This window comes from Callithrix jacchus, chromosome 6 (genome assembly GCF_049354715.1).
Source record: "Callithrix jacchus isolate 240 chromosome 6, calJac240_pri, whole genome shotgun sequence".
Classification (NCBI taxonomy): domain Eukaryota; kingdom Metazoa; phylum Chordata; class Mammalia; order Primates; family Cebidae; genus Callithrix; species Callithrix jacchus.
In genome coordinates, this window is record NC_133507.1 from 116,776,852 (window position 1) to 116,797,827 (window position 20,976).

Below are 20,976 nucleotides of genomic sequence, written 5' to 3' on the forward strand. Positions count from 1 at the left end.
CTCTTCCTCCTGGTTTCAGGCAATTCTCCTGCCTCAGCCTTCCGAGCAGCTGGGATTACAGGCACGCACCACCTTGCCCAGCTAATTTTTTTGTATTTTTAGTAGAGACGGGGTTATACCATGTTGACCAGAATTGGTCTCAATCTCTTGACCTCGTGATCCACTCGCCTCGGCCTCCCAAAGTGCTGGGGTTACAGGCTTGAGCCACTGCGCCTGGCCTGAGTTTTTTTTATCTTGCTCCTCTAGCTCTTTCAATTTTGATGATAGGGTGTCAATTTTGGATCTCTCCTTGCTTCTCATGTGGGCATTTACTGCCATATATTTTCCTCTAGAGACTGCTTTAAATGTGTCCCAGAGATTCTGGTATGTTGTGTCTTCATTCTCATTGGTTTTGAAGAACTTCTTTATTTCTGCCTTCATTTCATTGTTTATCCAATCAACATTCAAGAGCCAGTTGTTCAGTTACCATGAAGCTGTGCAGTTCTGAGTTAGTTTCTGAATTCTGAGTTCTAACTTGATTGCACTATGGTCTGAGAGAATGTTTGTTAAGATTTCAGTTCTTTTGCATTTGCTGAGGAGTACTTTACTTCCAATTATGTGGTCAGTTTTCGAGTAGGTATGATGTGGTGCTGAGAAGAATCTATATTCTGTGGATTTGGGGTGGAGAGTTCTGTAAATGTCTATCAGGTTTGCTTGTTCTAGGTCTGAATTCAAGTCCTGGATATCGTTGTTAATTTTCTGTCTGGTTGATCTGTGTAATATTGACAGTGGAGTGTTAAAGTCTCCCACTATTATTGTGTGGGAGTCTAAGTTTCTTTGTAAGTCATTAAGAACTTGCCTTATGTATCTGGGTGCTCCTGTATTGGGTCCGTATATATTTAGGATTGTTAGCTCTTCTTTTTTATTGATCCTTTTACCATTATGTAATGTCCTTCTTTGTCTCTCTTGATCTTTGTTGCTTTAAAGTCTATTTTATCAGAGATGAGAATTGCAACTCCTGCTTTTTTTTTTTTTTTTGCTCTCCGTTTGCTTGGCAAATCTTCCTCCATCCCTTTATTTTGAGACTGTGTGTCCTTGCATGTGAGATTGGTTTCCTGGATACAGCACACTGATGGGTTTTGGCTTTTTATCCAATTTGCCAGTCTGTGTCTTTTGATTGGTGCATTTAGCCCTTTTGCATTTAGGGTTAATATTGTTATGTGTGAATTTGATACTGCCATTTTGATGCTAGCTGGCTGTTTTGCCCAGGAGTTGATGCAGATTCTTCATTTTGTTGATGCTCTTTAGCATTTGGTATGTTTTTGGAGTGGCTGGTACTAGTTGTTCCTTTCTATGTGTAGTGCCTCTTTCAGGAGCTCTTGTAAAGCAGGCCTCGTGGTGACAAACTCTCTGAGTACTTGCTTGTTCGTGAAGGATTTTATTTTTCCTTCACTTCTGAAGCTCAGTTTGGCTGGATATGAAATTCTGGGTTGAAAGTTCTTTTCTTTAAGGATGTTGAATATCGGCCCCCACTCTCTTCTGGCTTGTAGGGTTTCTGCCGAGAGATCTGCTGTGAGTATGATGGGCTTCCCTTTGTGGGTAACCCAACCTTTCTCTCTGGCTGCTCGTAGCATTTTCTCCTTCATTTCAACCCTGGTGAATCTGACGATTATGTGCCTTGGGGTTGCTTTTCTTGGGAAATATCTCTGTGGTGTTCTCTGTATTTCCTGGACTTGAATATTGGCCTGCCTTGCTAGGTTGGGGAAGTTTTCCTGGACAATATCCTGAAGAGTATTTTCCAGCTTGGATTCATTCTCTTCGTCATATTCAGGTACACCCATCAAATATAGATTAGGTCTCTTCACATAGTCCCACATTTCTTGGAGACTTTGTTCATTCCTTTTTGTGCTTTTTTCTCTAATCTTGCCTTCTCGTTTTATTTCATTGAGTTGATCTTCGAGCTCTGATATCCTTTCTTCTACTTGGTCAATTCGGCTGTTGAAACTTGTGCATGCTTCGCGAAGTTCTCGTGTTGTGTTTTTCAGCTCCATCAATTCACCCATATTCCTCTCTAAGTTGTCCCTTCTTGATATCATTTCCTCAAATCTTTTTTCAAGGTTCCTAGTTTCTTTGCGTTGAGTTAGAACATGTTATTTTATCTCACAGAAGTTTCTGATTACCCACCTTCTAAAGTCTGATTCCGTCATTTTATCACACTCATTCTCCATCCAGCTTTGTTCCCTTGCTGGTGAGGAGCTGTGATCCCTTTTAGGAGGCGAGGTGTTCTGGTTTCAGGTGTTTTCCTCCTTTTTGCGCTGGTTTCTTCCCATATTTGTGGATTTATCCACCTGTCGTCTGTGTAGTTGCTGATTTTCCAATTGGGTCTCTGAGTGGATATCCAGATTGTTGATGATGAAGTCAGTTCTGTTTCTTAGTTTTCCTTCTAACAGTCTGGCCCCTCTGCTTTAGGACTGCTGAGGTCCACTCCAGGTCCTGCTTGCCTTGGGGTCACCTGCAGCAGCTGCAGAACAGTAAGGGTTGCTACCAGTTTCTTCTGCTGCTATCTTTGTCTCAGAATGATGCCCGCCAAATGTCAGTCTGATCAGTCCTTTGTGAGGTGACTCTTTGGATATACGGGGGTCAGGGAGCTGCTTAAGGAGACAGTCTGTTCTTTATAGGAGCTTAAGTGCTGAGCTGTGAGCTCCATTGTTCATTCAGAGCTGCTAGGCAGGTACATTTTAATCTGCTGCAGCAGAACTCATAAACCCCCTTTTTTTCCCCAAGTGCTCTGTCCTGGGGAGTTAGGACTTTATTTATGAGTATCCATTGCATTGCTGCCTTTTTTTTTTTTTTTTTCAGGGCTGTCCTTCCCAGCAAGGAGGCAGCCTAGTCACTGCCTGCAGAGGTTTTCCTGAGCTGCTGTGGGTTCCTCCCTGCTGCTGGCTACGACCTGCTGCCATGTGTATTTCCCTGCAGTCCTGTTTATATGGGTGTGGTTAGAACTGCCTCAGCAATGTTGACCCACCTCTGTAATGGCACACTCTCTCTGTTATGGCAGGTTGCCTTGGCAATGGCAGACTACCTCAGTAGGGGTGGAGTGTCTCGGTAATGGCAGACACCCCTCCTCCACAGAGCTGGGCCATCCCAGTTTTAGCTGTGCTTGCTGTGAAACTCTCAACACTGAGAGTTTTCAATTGCTGTTTTTTGTTTGTTTTTGTGGGCATGGGACCTGCTGAGCCTGATCACCTGGCTCCCTGCCTCAGAGCCCTTTTTTTTTAAAGTTGAATGGTTAACTCTCTCCCAGGTGTTCCAGTCACCTGCTGAAAGGGCACCGGGATCTGTGTGATTTCCTGTGCGGCGACCCACCGCGCCGGCTGAAACAACATCGCTGCCCAGGAATCTCCTGGCCTGGCTTTATGTTTCAGTCCCATTTAATCAGATGAATGGGCTAATCTGCCTTCCCAGATCTCCAATTGCCAGTTTAACAGAGCAACCAGACCAGTGTATTTTGAACAGAGAGCCGCTGCACTGTGGCGCCTGCCAAGACAGCCGTGCCGGCCAAAACAGCTGCGCTGGTGACCCATGGGGCTCCTCCTCTTGGGAATCTCCTGGTCTGTGGGCAATAAAGATCCATCTGGAAATGCGGTGTCCACTCACCCTCTGTGCTTTCACTGGTAGCTGCAATCCTGAGCTGTTCCTACAGTGCCACCTTGAATCTTCCCCCTACTCTTTTCCAAAATTTATGTTTTCATAAGCTATCATCAGGTAAGCCGTATTCTTCAGTTTAAATGAATACCTCTCCTAATACTCCCACAGATAAAATTTTACTTGGTCCACTGAAAAATGAGTATTTTTGATGTTTACATTTAACACTCAAAATTAAGTACATACTTACAAAAATTACTTGTTTTTTTTTGCAATTTGATGATCAAATTGTGTTGATTAAAATTATTCTATAAATGATAAATACTCAAGGTGATGAAAGTCTTAAATTTCCTAATATCCTGACTTTATCATTACTCATATGATACATGTAATAAAATGTCACATGTACCCCAAAAATGTTTATAGGTATTATGAATCAATAAAAAAATAACAAAAGAGAGAAAAAATATTCTATAAAAGCTTTGCATTTATGTGAAAGAGAAAATACTCATTTGCCAATAGAGATTACCTTTAAATGAGAAAGAACCATAATACTAAATATTGTATTTTTAACAATTATTTTAATCTAAGCTCTCAACAATGTAAATTGTATGAAATTATAGAGTCCTTCTAACCACTATTAAGGTATTTGCTCAACAGATTTGCTATCAACCAGTGTCTTCAGTAAATTTTTTTTGTTGTATTGCTTTAACTTATGTTTTTAGGTAATCTTTAATCCTACTTTTTTCAAAGTTTATTTAAAATGTAAATAGATGTGCAATAATTTGAAGAGAAAATCACTTTAAATTGTAAATTTTATATTTCCTTCTTTCAACCAGATGAAATATATGTACAGAGTTTTGTTAAGCAGTTTGTATAAATAAATTCTCAATGAAATTAGGGAAATTAAAATTATGTAACATTGTCTCAAAGTAATATTTTCTTTCACAGAAGAATAAATTTTGAAGATGTCAGCCTTCTATTTGTATTATTTACAATGTAACTAACTCTTAATTAATTGAGGTAATGAACTCCCCCTGAAGGGCATGACGGACAATAACCTTTCTGTGGAACTACTTAATATTCATCAAAAAATCAACAATTCCATTTCCAGGAATCTTAGAAAATTTTCCTAAACAAACAGAGATAAGAACAAAGATTTAGCTACAAAAATGTTCATTTCAACCTTATTTCTAAAGCAAAATGTTAGAAAAATTAGGGATTTGAATCAATTATCATAAAATTATAGAATCAAATACTATGATATCCTTAAAACAATCTTATAGAAAAATAAATGTGAAAGATATTTACAATATTCATTTTTAAAAGCAAATCACAAAGTTATGTTCCTAAAGTGTGTGAAAAGTAATGTTTTTATGCCTACGCACTTTATTCCTGGGCTGCATTTGATGAAGGTACAAATGACAAAGGCCTGTATTTTCTTCTAACCTCTGCCTTCAATCATGTTAAGTCTCCATTCCCTGACCCGTGTTGATATCTTAGATAAATCAGCTTTCTGTGTATTTTGAGTTTTTTTTATTTATTTATTTATTTATTTAAACCCAGGCCATAAACACTCCTTGATTTGAATTCTCAGTGAAACTGTATCTCTCCCTCCTCTTGGATACTCCCATACATTCAAGCATTTAGTTTATGAGAGATGTCATTCCGATCTTTTATGAAAGAGATTATTCAATCAATACTAGGATGGCTATGTAACTATATTGCCAAACACATTTCAGAGAGATTATAAGATGTCATGTTAAAGTCAATAAATAACAAGAAACAGGTACTGTGGGTAATGTGAATTAACTGGGAACCTACAATGAAAGGGGGCTGTTAAAAGACACCTTCATTCTCCTCCACAGGCTGCGTAAAGCTACAGAGACTGTGGCATTTTCTATTACAGCAGCTAGCATTATCTTAACTAACAGACAACAATTCCAGACATCATTAGGGAAAATCAGTCTTGTTACTACACAATAATCCTTCAGATATAAAATAACTTAGAAAACATCAAGTGTAACTAAAACACACTTTACAAGAGATACAAAATTCTCATGTGGAACAAGCAATTCTTATTAAAATACTAAAGTAAATAAGACAAAAATTTAGTGATTATAAAATGCCATCATATCATTAATCAATTTTCTAAAACAGACAATTATCACTTCTTGGCCTTTTGGTCAAAATCAAAAATAAAATAAGCAGGCAATTTTTCAAAAATTCTCTGTGGTTCAAACATCAAAGTACTTGAGTATTTTAAAAAAATTATTTGTCTACTATTGCAAAAACTAACATTCCTAGGAAGATTATGCACAGTTTAATATGTAGATTTCTGCAATACTTACAATAATGTAAACACTCTTCCCAGTTCCCGTTGGTCCTACAAATATTGAAGGCTTTTGATGAGTGGTCAGCAATTCCATTAATGTAGAGTATCGAATTGTGTCCAGAGTTGGCACAATGATTTCATTAAAAAATATGTCTTTAGGAATTGGAGGAGCTTCTTTCAATTTCTTTATCCATGGTTCCCATTTTCCTATTCCCTGTTTAAAAGAAGCAACCAAGTAATGAATGTTATAAAATACTTTTAAAAGCTCTATATTCCTGTGCTATTGTAGGAAAGGCTAAGACCAACAAACCCTGATATATATACATTTGTTTTATCCTTTAAGACACGTAACACTCAGTTTGAAGGTTAGATTGTGTGTGTAAATTAAGGAGAAACTAGCTTTTACACGAATACAAATGAAATGGCAATGCTGTAGTTTTTTTGATGCTCTGAAACCACTGGTTTTGCCTACCCAATGATCAATTATTGTGGCCAAATGTTAGATTATTCAACTGTATTGAGAAAATTAAACTAACCAATGGACTAAAGAGTAAATAATTTTATTCAATAAATGTTAACCAATATAGAATTTTTTCTCCCTAGAAGATAAGCTGCATATTGCTTGCCTTTTACAACAGTATTGATAACATTAGCTTATCAATGCAGGCAAGATTTCTTTTTAAAAATGTATAGTAAAAAATAGATAATATTTATCCCTAACCATTTTTTAAGTGCATAGTTCAGTATTGTTAACTATATTCACATTGCTGTGTAACAGATCTCTAGAACAGGCAAGAATTCTTAATACAAGATTATAATTATGAGTTAACTTTATACCATATTTTTGCATCCAATTAGCTTGTGAACTAAAATTTTAATTTGCTATGATGGTGTTTATAACAAAAACATTCAAGAATATCATGTTAACTCTCTCTTCTTGGAAAAACACAACCACACTTCTTACAGAATAAAATCTAAATTCTTGGTCATTCAAAGTACATCAGAATTCAGACCCATCTATGCTTCACAACCAGGCCTCACTGATGCACCTGTTGGTCCCTCCACTTCCCTGGGTCCCTGAGCTTTCATGCATGGCACTCCTTGGGCCAGAATGGCACATGACTGTAATCTGAAGAGGTTATGAACTCACTGAGGGAAGCACCGTGTTTTACTCATTCTTGTACCTTCAGGTACAAGACTGTGCATAGAGCAGAGATTTTTTTTGTGGGTGTTAAATTGAGTCTGAAAATTGTATTATAAAGAAGTATTTCTAGAACCAATAAAGAAAATAATGCCTTTCCAAGTTCTTGATAATCTTTTCAAACGTGTAGGAAAGGAACCATTAAGAATCAGAAAACTGAAATGTACCATTATTTAGAGGTTGTGTGATCCTGAGACAATCGCATAAAATCTCTGAGCCCCATTTCCTCAATGGCAAAACTTGTAAAATAATCCTATCCTTCCCACTTCACCAAAGTGTTGGAAAATAAAATAGAAATAATTGCAGAAAGCTTAATAAACATTACCCTGAAAATGCAGGGTATTATTAATTTGAAATAAAATTAACAAAAGTAAAAACGTTCTATCTGTGTTGGGCAGAGTGATAATATCTGTGTTGGGCACAGTCACCCCTTCTGGTGTAAGTTAGCAATACACTGCAAGAACCATAAAAATTCAAAAAGCAATACAGTAATGCCTTTTCTAGAAGTTTATCTTAAGGATATAATCAGATATGTACCCAAATGACATGTATCAAAGAATATTTACCAAGGTAGTATTTATAAAAGTGAGAATCTTAAAACAACAAAAACAGTCCAATGTCTGAGGGTAAGAAATTATGACTAAATCATGATCCATTCATATGGCAGGGAGACTTTAGAAAGCAAGTTTACTGAAGAAACATTAGTGAAATGTCAAGTTGTTCTCATTAAGAAAAAGGATGGATGTAAAGTTGCCCACTGGGAATGTTGTATGATCCCAATTTTACTTAAATCTATATATATTTAAATAATATGTATTCCTAAACTTGGTCCTCAGTACAATACTTGTGGAAGTTGTTATACAAAAACAGCCACCACCCAAGTTTTATTTTCCAATCCGTTTGGGAAGCACTGAATTAAGATTACACCATCTGGGTTCCTACAGGACTTCTAAGTGCCTAGTATACACTAACATGCACTGTGAGTCTCTAAGAGTTGTCCTTAAACAGTATATGCCTGGTGTGATTCTATTTAATGAGTGCAAATGGTCCATCAGATATTATTATCTCATAGTATCATTGGGAAGAACTATGTTCAGAGAACACAGTTCATGGCTATACAGAAAGAGTGACTTTACTAGGACTCAAACCTAGAGCTGTCTGACTTCAAGCCAGTACTACATCTTCCTCTAATCTATTCTGTCTCTTAAGGTAAATAGCGATGATCAAGGTGGCCACAGAACCATCATATGCTGGGTGTTGGAGAGGGGCCTCTGCCAGGCTGGCAGTTGCAAATCTTGCTTCAGAACTCTTACCTCAGTAACAAATTGATAATCATAAATTGTTCCTTTTTCAGGAAATGGGACAGTTAGTGTCTTTGAGGATGTTTGCTCAGTACCACTCTGTAATTTAAACCTATTTTGAGTTAGATCTGAAATTGGACCTTCCATTAGTTCTCGAAGAATCTTATCAAATTTCAACCGATCATCATCTGTACAAGAAGCACCAATGGACCAGATCAATGAAAACAGAAAAATGCCCTGTGATGGAGAGATGAGATTAAGAACAATTAAAGTGTAATTTTAATCTGTCCTTGAAACTTACATATCAGATCAACCAGATTACCTACCATTATATATGAGCTTATGTGAAAGGAAACACATAAGCTCATACATAATGGTAGGTCATCTCAGGATTTTGTAATCATAAGAGTTTTTAAAAATCAAATTGCATGTCTTATAAAATCTTAGAGAAGATACTACAAAATAAAGTATACATTCTGGCCATATGAAACTTCAGAATGATTAGTAAATCGCATATTTTCAACACATGTAGCAGCTTGATATTAAAAGAAACTTAGAAATAACTTATTATTAAGGCATTAAGGCACACTGTAATAAGGCAAATAACCTACATATTTATTTTATTTAAATTTTGATATGGTGGGTTTACTTTAAATAGAACATATTTAAATTATTTTATTTGTAATATCTGAGCATTAAGTGTATAAACTAGAATTGCAATTCTGCAAGCAAAAGATACTAGCTTTCTTCTTTCCAGACTCAAAAAGAAGAAACAGAGTAGAAGACAAGACCCACCAATAAGGTAGAAAACCAGTTTGCTTGTTTAAAAACAAGGTCTTTTATTAAGTCCAAAGCCAAGAGACTACGCTCATGAAACTTCTGTACTCTAATTCAACCCTGTTCACCTACTCCTAGTTTACTCACAGACCGTTTCTCTCCAGAAACCATTTAACACTAAATTAAAAAATTTATTTCAAAACATATGTTATGCAAGTAGCATACTGACCACAGAAGTGCTACCATGAATAGTACTGTAATATTTTCATTAAAAAATCCAGTCTATTGATATTTTTATTCCCATTAAAAATCAGTTTATTGATTACCTACATATTTTCTTGCTTTCCTTAATCCAAATATATATTTATACACACACACATATGTGTACAAATAATTTATAGCTCATGAAAAAAGAAAGAAAAATCAAGGGGGGAAAACACTAAATTACTATAGTTAGGAAAGGAGGTAAATCTCCTTGCCAAAATGTCACTGACTTTTTGAGAATGAATCATTTCTGAGGCTGGTCAAATGACCTGAGATTTCAGTAGCAGATCTGAGGCAATCACTGGGCTCTGCCCAACCCTCATGATGCACCATGACTGCCAGTTAAGGAGCTCCCCTACCAGCAGTTACAACTTGGGGCCTGACTTTTTCCTCACTCTTCAGCTGTTGACTAGTCTCCAACTTCAGGGGCAAAATGAGTTTCATAAATTAGAAAGCTTCGGGGAAAGGCAGTAGATACCTGTCTTTCTGCAGCAAGATACAGAAGGCAATGGACTTTACCTCAAGCAAAGAGTAAGCTTCTCGATCATTTCTTTCCTTTAATTTGGCTTCATCAGCAAAATCATCCATAAAACAGTCTATTAGATTCATTAAGGATCGAACCAAGTTTGTATCAGAAGTAGGAGATAATTCCTGAAAAGTCAGTAAGAAAAAAAGTCTAAATAATTTAAATTAGGTACTACCTAAAAGAGCCCCAGCTAATATTTATTAAGCTCATTTAATTTTAGCAGATAGTAATAATTTTTAATTCATACTATCTGTGAATAGGTACTATTATTACAATTCACTTGGGAGAACTGGATGTTATATTTAGGTAGTGTGCACTCTTTAACCTCTCCTATCGATTCTCGAATTTAAAAAAATTACTGTTACGTATGTAGTTAATTTAATTAAAGATATAGATTCTAGGGTATACTAATTTTATACATGAAAACACTAAAAAAATTTCAGAGAAGGCAGTTAATTTGTGTATCTAAAATGCTTAATAAGTAAAATCCATTTTAGAGCATATTTACAAGGCATAGCAATATTCATAGTAAACTCAACACTGTGAAATACAATTTCAAGTCTTGGAGTCCTCAGAAACCTTTCTGGAGTGCTCAAATTGTAGTGCACTTTGCTTTTCTGCATGTCACCAGGATAGTTTATAAAATAAGTGAAATAATGTGTACTGCTCCTAGAACCATGCAGCATACAGCAAGTTATCATAGGTGTTTGTCTTCTCCCCAGGCAGGTCTCTTCCAGTTATTAAAGTCACATTGTTTGGTGGTTAACAAGTAAAAATTAACTCTCTGAAACAGACTCTCTGAAGATTAGAAGCAGGTGACTTCATCTTCAGCTGTGACCCCAGTAGAAACATCAGAAAAGGCAGCTGAGTTTCTAAGTGTGGGACTAAGTATTACTGATTCAACACCAAAACACAAACAGTTATCACTGCAAATAAAACAGATACTTATTACTACATAGCAAATAACAGGCACTCATAATTCCTTCAAGAGATAACAGAAGTGAACAGTATATTTTAGAAAGCTTGCATTCAATATTTTATGTTTTCCTATAGAAAAGATGTTTCAGTTACATAGAAAATTTGTTTATTTGTAGTATCTAAATTCGCTGACAATGACAGAGAAAAAAACCCAGAAAGACCCTGAAGCTTATTTTATTATGACCTCAGTTCATACAGGTTTAACTGTTTATGAAGCATGAATTACTTCATATCTACAACCTATTTAGGTTACAGCCAAACTTCTTGAAAGAGCAGTATGGAGGTCACCTCACTTCCTTCTTCTCTCTTCCCTCTCTCTTGTCTAAATCACTGATGCACCTGCGATTCTATCCCTTGCTCTCTTCTTTAGGTAATGTAGATTACCTAAAGAAAAATCTCTGGATTTTTTTTTTAGGTAATCTACATTAACATGGTTTTAAACTCCATTTTCCAAATCTATACCTGGCGCTAAACTTCTGCCTCAAGATTTTTTGTTATATCTTCAACAGCAAAAGAACTACCAGAACTTTGCTCCAGAGCCAAAGTCATTCTAAAAGACCTTAGGTCAGCATCTCTCAAAGCAGAAATTAAACATTCTTGCTTGGTAATTTCCAGCTGAAGAGAGTTTTAGAGACTTGCTGAAGCTTAGTCAACTCTCAGAGGCAGGATATTCCCATGTCCTTGTCATTTTCCTCCCTTCTACTAACCCCACTTCCTCTCCTCCCCCTCCTCAGTGTGTACTGAAAGAAAGAAAAATGACCTTGCCTACTTTAGGACCTCTTCCCAGTCCTTCTACCATGGACTGTCTGGCTTATTTTAGGAAACTTGGATAATAAAGAATATTGTAATAATAGAAATTATTTAAAATCTAGTAGCCCATCAGAAAAAATAAATAACATTTTGACATGGTTATGTGGGCCTTTGAGTTCTCCGTTTTTTTAGAGAGAAAGAAAAGATTAGCACCAATATACTTCATTTAAAATATTTTTAGTTAACTATATGCATTCTAATTTAAATTTTTAATTTAATCAGAAGTTTTTGATTTAACATCCATTAGCTGATAATAAAAACACATTAAAATTGATAAGTCTAATATGAGTTTTCCATTTACTTTTTAATCTTAAAATTCTCATTTATCTTACCTTTGTATGCTTTCTAATAAATTCAATTGAAACAGGAATCATTCTGTCAAATAAGCCCATTATAAATTCCTTTTGAATAACACTGACTGACGCAGGTAACAGATTCACCCAGGACAACACCAGTGGTCTCCAGCCTAACATGTGAGGCTCCATGTAAATCATGCCACATCTGGAAACCTGGAAAGCCATAATTGGTTACCATCAAGGCAATGCTTATAAAATAAATATGATTTGGCACATCTGTTTCTTATAATCTTCAGAAAAGTCTGGGGGAAAGGTTAACTTTTATATAATCTCATGATCTTGATTTTTGTATCTGACTTTACCAAATAGTCCTAAACCAAGAGGAAAACATCCTGACCACTAAATTTGTCAAGGTATGTCAACAGATATATCTGTCCCTTGAGAATCAGATTGCTCTTAAAAGAAATTCTGCTAATATTTTTTGTTTAAAGTCAAAGTTACTAAGCAAATACATGTATTCATAACATTTTATAATTTATAAGATCATGTCAAAATAGAGAACTTACAGTGGCAGGGGAAGCAACTTCTAAATCCATCGGCTCAAAAATTAGATTCATTTGTGGTGACATTTGAATAATCTCCCCACTCATCAGACATAGCTTCTTGTTGTCATCCAGCACAGTGTTCATATTTTCAATCCACACTGCATCTACTGGGCCATCAAAAATTAACCATTTCCTATCTGGAGTCTATGTCATGCATATATGAACAGAGGGCAAAAAATGTAATAATGATAATGTAAGAAACAGTTCAAGAATATTATTTCAAAATTGTAAAATATAAGTACTAGGATTAATTTCATTATGAAAATGTAAAGGCACTTTTAAAATAAAGATTACTACATATGTGTGTGTATCTGCATGTATATATGTATCACTAAAGAAGCCTATATGCCATGGACAAAAGAGAAATACATCATCTTTTCTTAAGATTTCAGTCTTTTTCAGAGTTTCTTTCTTTCTTTTCTTTTCTTTTTTTTTTCTGAGATAAAATAATCTCTGCTGCCCAGGCTGGAGGGCAGAGTGGTATAATAATGGCTCACTGCAGTCTCTGCCTCCCAGGCCCCAGCAATCCTCCCACCTTAGCCTCCCAAGTAGCTAGTACCTCAAGTGTGCACCACCACACCCAGCTAATTTTCTGTATTTCTTGTGGTAGAGATGGGATTTCTGTATGTTGCCCAGGCTGGTCTTGAACTCCTGAGCTCAAGATCCACCTGCCTTGGCTCCCCAAAGTGCTGGGATTACAAGCATGAGCCGCTGCATCTGTGGCTTTATCAATGTTTCTGAACTCAAATATATACAATGTGTTTTAGAAAGTAATATAAGTAAAAAACATGTAATTGCCAGGAAAAACAGAATTATTCAGAATATCTGACTCTATATAGTATCATGTTTATGCAAATTAATTACTCTTGTGTGCTAAACCAAATTTTTTATTCCCTTCACTGAATGAATTCACACACATACACATAAATATATATACACTCCACTTGGGCTGAGCTCTCTCCTGATGGTATAGAAAATTACAGCCAACATAACATTTATAGTCCTACAATGATAAAATAAATATGAAAATATCTACAAATTGTCCAGAATATAGTAAATGCTAAACAAATAGGAAAGAGTAGACAGATGTTAGCCAGAGTGTACAAAGACTGATTCTCCTTTCCAGATCCTTATATTTCAACTTTTTTGTGTACACCAATGATTCCTTCCTTTTTCTTCAGCAAATATGAGTTCAGGGTGAAGTGGTGAAGGATCTGAATCCATCTTAGCACATTCTCAGTCCCTGCAGCCAATTGCATTAATCTATAAGACAATGGGTCTGTCTCAGGCTCAAATCATCCCACGCCCACACTCAGAGGCCAGTTCTAGCTGTGTTCAGGGAGGAAGCAAGGAAGAGCCAGAGCTCCGTAATCATCTTGAGATCAACTTTCTCTTCTACCGTGGGCTTCCCATGACTGTTAAGCATTCCTTTGGGAAACACTACTATGCAATGGCGAGACCCTGGGCTTCACAGTCTCAAGGACCTCACTTTCCATTTGGCTCTACTAATTATGAGCTGTGGACTTCAGGTGAACTACTTACACTCCCTGAGACTCAGTATTTATGGGACATAGCTTCCTGAAAAATATTATGTAAAGTGTAAGTAAAAAATAGAGGTATTTCATGACTATTTCTGTGTAAATAATGTAACTGCTTATATTATCTAGTGACTTCATCTCTTATTCTGAGCCACAGTGCCTCCATTGTGGCAAGAGAGGACCTAAGAAGCCACATCAAGGGTTCCAGACTTCTATTTCCTTCACCTGTGTCCACAATTTCTTTTATGCTTGAAATTACTAGTAAAGCTTGACTTTGGGCAAGATGTTTGCTCCATAAGAGTCAGTCCTTATGATGCTCATTGCCTAAGGTCTTTTCAAGCAATAAGAGCAGAGCTGAGATTTCACATTTTATCCATTATTACTTGACTCATGAGTCATGCTTTTCTAGGTTCTTAAGTGGACAGAGAGCATCAAATTTAGAATGTATGGTAGTCAGAAGAAAGAAAACACTTATAAAAAGAATGATTTGATAAAAAATTAAATGTCCCAAGCCTAGCCCCCTTTTCCTATACTACCAGCTTTAGCAAGCTGTCTCCCATATAATCACACTCTCAGCAGAACCTGCTAACATATGGCAACCAAGTTAGCACTTACTGGTATGTGGATTCTTTTCATGAGAGTGGGCAGCAGAATAAGCCAGGAGTAGGTAAGTGCCTACTCTCCACTCATAGCCAGTGGCAGCTGGCATACCGCTGACCTCCTCTGCTTTCCACAAGGCAGTCATTCTCTTCTTAATATGCTAAAGGACAAGTGTGGGAACTTTAAGACATCATTTTGCAAAGGTGTGCAATTTCTTCTCTAAGCACTGGTGTGTATCTAACAATTAGTGGGTGTGACAATAGCAGCAGCCCAAAGAGTGGGTGAAGGAAGAACATTACTGAAGAGGCAAAAGGATCATGTTATTCAGATGTTCTCATTCCCAGTTTATCTCACTTCAGAAAAAATAGCCAGAAATACTTTGCCCTGTCCTTTTGTTTCCTACTCTCTCTTCTATGCCTCCAGGGCAAAGGAGCTTGGTCTCTGGCATTTTTATAGGTGCTGACATTTTTTCTTCATAGAAATACTGCCAGAATACCCAGTACAGTGTTAAAAAAAAAAACTTCATCTATAGATACAATTAGTTTGTTTGAAAAAAAATCAGAAATTGGTCAGAAATAAATATCTTAACCTTTTAAAATATGCGTGTGAAAGTGTTAGAACTTACCGGTGAAGAAGCAAATGCTCTGAAACTGACAGCAAGGATCCCATCTGACCACTCATGGGACACTAAATCAAACTGTCCGTACAGCTGACCCATGGTGACAGACTTAGGATTTAAAACAGTTATTTGAACTTTGTTTTCTTCCATTAGCCCCTTAATGAAAACAAAATCAATCATTTATTTATTCAAAAAACGCTTTCTTTATTCATAGAAAACATTATTGTGTATATAGAAAATCCTAAGGAATCTACAAAGAGAGTATCAGAAGAAGTGAATTTGACAAGGTTTCAGCCTATAAGGTTGATATATAAAATCAATTGCATTATCTATACACAATACCAATGAACAATTGGAAAATAAAATTAGAAAAACATTCACAATAGTATTTAAAAGCTCACAAAATACTTAGGAAGAAATTAGCAAATGTTGTGCAAGATCTATATTTCTTAAAGTATGAAACAGGGTTTGGCAAATTCTTTTGTAAAGGATAAGATGGTAAATATTATAGGCTTTGCAAGTTCCATATTTATATGAAACAAGAATATGTCTGCCACATATTCTTCTATGCTTTTCTTTTTTTAAATCAACAGATGTTTAAAGTGTTAACACGATTCTAAATTTATTGGCAGTATAAAAGGAGGGTTGGGGCTGAATTTGGCCCATGTACAATAATTTGCTGATCCCTGCTACAAAACAACCTCTGAGAGAAAATTAAAAACCTAAATACAGAAAAATATCTATCTCTTGTGGAATGAAAGAGTTAATGTTGGTAAACTGTCAATTTTAGCCAAAACCTGAAAGCTAGTCTATGGCATTAAAAGATATATTAATGCCCTTTGGACATAAGCTTTTTTGTTTTTTAATTAATTAGCTTTTTTAAAAAAGTAGTTTTAGGTTTACAGAAAAATTGAGCAGAAAGTACAGAGATTCCAGATACTCTCTCCACTACCCAGACAAAACAGTTTTCCTTTATTAACATCTTGAATTGGTGTGGTACATTGTTATAGCTGATGAATTCATATTAATGCATTACTGTTAACTAAAGTCCACAGTTAACACTATGAGTTCACTCTGTGTTGCATAATTCTGTGGGTTTTGCCAAGTGTGTAATATTATTATCCACCATTATAGTATCATACAGAACACTTCCACTCTCCTAAAAATCCCCTGTGCTCCACTTATTCGCAATCATTTTTTATATATAACAACATAACAAGTTCAGCTCTTTCTAACATTGCCTTCTGCCTGCCACTCCCAGGCTTGGGACACAAACTACCAAAATGAAAAAAAAAAAAAAGTGACCTTTTTTTTTCTTTTCTCTCTTTTTTTTTTTTTGAGATGGAGTTTTGCTCTTGTTACCCAAGCTGGAGTGCAATGGCACGATCTCAGCTCATGGCAACCTCCACCTCCTGGGTTCAGGCAATTCTCCTGCCTCAGCCTCCTGAGTAGCTGGGATTACAGGCATGCACCACTATGCCCAGCTAATTTTTTGTATTTTTAGTAGAGACGGGGTTTCATCATGTTGACCAGGATGGTCTCGATCTCTTGACCTCATGATCCACCCGCCTCAGCCTCCCAAAGTGCTGGGATTATAGGCGTGAGCCACCGCACCCAGCCTCTTTTCTCTTTTGACATCATCTCTCACTGTGTCACTCAGGCTGGAATGCAGTCACGCAATCTCAGCTCAGTGCAGCCTCTGCCTCCTGGGCTCAAGTGATCCTCTCACCTCAGCCTCCTGAGTAGCTGTACAGGTTGTAGGTGGCTAATTTTGTGTGTGTGCTTTTTTTTTTTTTTTTTAAGTACAGACATGGTTTCGCCATGTTATCCAGGCTGGTCTAGAATTCATATGCACACACACACATTCCAGTTCAATACCACTAACAGCCAATACAGAAGCTTGCATTACAAATCTACCTAGAAAATAAAAAAGACTCCTCTGCAAGTATTACAGGAAAACCTTCAGATTTTTCTGTTTTCAGACTTTTTTCTACAAGAAACATGTATTACCTTAATAGTTTAAAAAAAAAGAAATAAAAGGCTGAAAGGCAAGTTTGTGGAAACCCTTTATATGCTGAATTTGCTATTTGCTTCATTTTACTTTTCTAAAACTTTATTTTCTCTTTGATTCATTTTTTCTCACAATTTTAAGTTGCCACATTGAAAGCAACTTTTAAACTAATGGCACATTCTACCTTGCACAAAGTTGATCATAAATAAATTAATACATTAATAATATACTTACCTTTTCACATATATCATTTAGTGCTCCAGCTAAGACGCGATACGCACTAGTTTTTCCTCCAAATGGTTCTCCAACAATCATAAAACCATGACGCACAATCATCATTTCATATATTTGAAGAATCTTCTCAGAAAAGAATGTGGTCATTTGCAAATTCATGGAGGCACAATTGTCTTTGATAGCTGCCAGCAAATCATTGTAATCTGGTTTTGGTAATTTTACCCCAGGAAACAAATCCGAAGTAATTCCCTAATGATAGATAATTTGAAGGTTACATTTTATATATTTACATTAAATACACATATTTACTCTTGATGGAAACAGGGCCATTAGATAATAATAGTTCAACAGTATTTTTAACAGCTTTATAGAGGAATAGTTTACATACACAAAACTGTATTTTTAATTTTTAAATTGTGTTCGCTACAATGTTCGTTTTGCAAACCGTTTTTGTTTGTTTTGTTTGAGACAGGGTCTGGCTCTGTTGCCCAGGCTGGAGTGCAGTGGCGTGATCATGGCTCACTGCAACATCTGTACCCCAGGCTCAAGGCACACCCCACCTCAGCCTCCTAGGTAGGTGGGACTACAGGTGGCTGTATTTTAAAGTATAAAACTTGATAAGTTAAACCATTAAAATAATTAAGATAATTAACATATCCATCACTCCCAAAAAGTTTCCTGTAACCTTTTGCAGTCCTCCTTCCCTCCTCTCCTTGCTGCCTCCTAAACCAGACCAGATTGCCACGGATCTGTTTTTGGTTACTAAAATTATGTGGATTGTCTAAATGAAATTAGACTATATATATAGGTTTTCCCTCTGGCTTCTTTCACATGGCATATTTTGAGATTCATATATGTCACAACAGGTACCAATAGTTTATTCTTTTTTTACTAATATTCCATTGTAACAAAGTGTTGCAGTTTTACAATCTGTTCACCTATTGATGTACATTTTCATTGTTCCAGTTTGGGGCTATTACAAATAAAAAGACTATAAACAATTGTGTATGACTTTGTATGAACAAATGCTTTCATTTCCCTTGGGTGAATACTGAGACATAGAATACCTGAGTATGATCAATAGGTGTGGAAGATTTTAAGTAACTGACTGTTTTCCAAAGTGGTTGTTCTATGCCATGTTCCTCCAGCCATGTATAAGAGTTCCACTATTAGGTATGATTGGTCTTTTAAATTTTAACCATACTGTGTAGTGATATTTTGTTGTGGTTTCAATTTGTATTTTTCAATAAGTAACTTATTTAACTGTGCTTGTGCCATATGTTTATGTTTTTCCTGATATGCAGTTTATCTTTCACTTTTGTATGTGTCTTTCAAAGAGTAGTTTTTTTCAATTTTGTCAATGTATTTTTTACGGATTGTGTTTTTGGTACTGTACTTAAGTAATCTTTGTATAACATAAAGTCACAAAGGTTTTCTGCTAGAAATTTTAGAGCCTGAGGTTCTACATTCAGTTTCATGTTATTTTTAAGTTAAAAAGTTGGAGTCCTGACTTCTGGTTCAAAAATGGCAGCATAGAAACAAGTTAACTTCACTCTTCACCCACCCCTACACAGAAACGGTTCAACATGCACAAATCTATACATGGAATACATCTCATTAACAGCAAGAACAAATACCATATGATTATTTCAGTAGATGTCCAAAAATAATTCTAAAAAATTCTACATCCCTTTATCATAAAACCTATCAAATTGGGTATAGAAGGAACATACCTCAAAATAATGAAGGCCATATATGACAAGTCCACAGCTTTTGCACTAAAAAGGGAAAAACTGAAGTCTTTCCTCTAAGATCTGGAACAAGACAAGGATGCCCACTTTCACCACTTTTATTCAACATAATACTGGAAGTCCTGGCCAGAACAATTAGGTAAGAGACAGAAATAAAAGGCACCCAATTATTGAGGCAGGCCACCATTACCAAGGCAGTCCAAACTATACCTCTGTAAACAAAACCATGAGGGAGTTTATACAGCAGCTGGGCAGAGCCTGCAGCAACTCCCCAACACCTCTGCTGGCAGACTGTGACTAGACTCCCTCCTTGCTGCACAGGGCACCTCTGAAAAAAGGCAGCAACATGTCAGGGAGTTATAAATAAAGCCCCAACTTCCCAGGGCAAAGCACCTTGGAAAAGAGGTAGTTATGAGCTCTGCTGCAGCAGACTTAAACATACCTACCCAGCAGCTCTGAACAGAACAACGGAGCTCCCAGCATAGCATCTGAGCTCTGATAATGGACAGACTGTCTCGTCAAGTGGTCCCCTGACCCCTATATATCCAAAAAGGCGCCTCATAAAAGAGAGCTCTGGCTGACATCTGTTGGGTACCCTTCTTGGACAAATATAACAGAAGAAGAAACTGGCTGCAACCCTTACTGTTTTGCAGCCCTTGTAGGTGAGTCCCAGGCAAACAGGGTCTGGAGTGGACCTCCAGCCATCCTGCAGCAGAGGGGCCTGATTGTTAGAAGAAAAACTAAAAAACAGAAAGAAATAGCTTCAACATCAACAAAAAGGATGTCCACTGAGAGACCCCATCTGAGTTACCAACTACAAAGAACACAGGCAGATAAAGCCACTAAGATGGGAAGAAATCAGCACAAAAAGGATGAAAACATCCAAAACCAGAATGTCTCTCCTCTTCCAAGGGATCACAACTCCTCACAAGCAAGGGAACAAACGTGGATGGAGAGTGAATCTGATGAACTGACCGAAGCAGGCTTCAGAAGGTGGGTAATAACAAACTGCTCTGAGCTAAAAGAACATGTTCTAACCCAATAAAAAGAAACTAAGAACCTTGAAAAAAGGTTAGACGAAATGCTAACTAGAATAAACAGCTTAGAGAAGAATATAAACAACTTGATGGAGCTGAAAAACACAGCTCGAGAACTTCGTGAAGCCTACACAAGTTTCAATAGCCAAATTGACCAGGCAGAAAAAGGGATAGCAGAGATTGAAGACCAACTAAATGAAATAAAGGAGAAGGCAAGATTAGAGAAAAAAGAGTGAAAAGAAATGAACAAAGCCTCCGAGAAATATGGGATTATGTGAAAAGACCTCATCTATGTTTGATAGCTGTACCTGAATGTGACGGAGAGAATGAATCCAAGTTGGAAAATACTCTTCAGGATATTATCCAGAACTTCCCCAACCTAGCAAGGCAGGCCAACATTCAAGTCCAGGAAATACAGAGAACACCACAAAGATATTCCTCAAGAAGAGCAACCCCAAGGCACATAATT

The 20,976-nt window shown here is 36.6% G+C and overlaps 1 protein-coding gene across 10 annotated transcripts in view; it reads right to left on the bottom strand.

Moving 5' to 3' along the window:
- Window positions 1–20,976, bottom strand: part of DNAH7 (dynein axonemal heavy chain 7) — a 391,865-nt gene that overhangs the window by 162,881 nt on the left and 208,008 nt on the right. For all 10 annotated transcript variants that reach the window (XR_013519014.1, XM_035305175.3, XM_078328052.1 and 7 more), the window contains 7 exons: window positions 17,720–17,968; window positions 15,481–15,630; window positions 12,679–12,861; window positions 12,149–12,325; window positions 10,022–10,153; window positions 8,474–8,698; window positions 5,976–6,173 (listed from right to left, as the gene is read on the bottom strand). Coding sequence is in view for 9 of the 10 variants with exons in the window: in XM_035305175.3 (XP_035161066.1) it covers window positions 5,976–6,173; window positions 8,474–8,698; window positions 10,022–10,153; window positions 12,149–12,325; window positions 12,679–12,861; window positions 15,481–15,630; window positions 17,720–17,968 (1,314 nt within the window). In the remaining variant the exon portion in view is untranslated. The remainder of the gene's footprint in view (window positions 1–5,975; window positions 6,174–8,473; window positions 8,699–10,021; window positions 10,154–12,148; window positions 12,326–12,678; window positions 12,862–15,480; window positions 15,631–17,719; window positions 17,969–20,976) is intronic.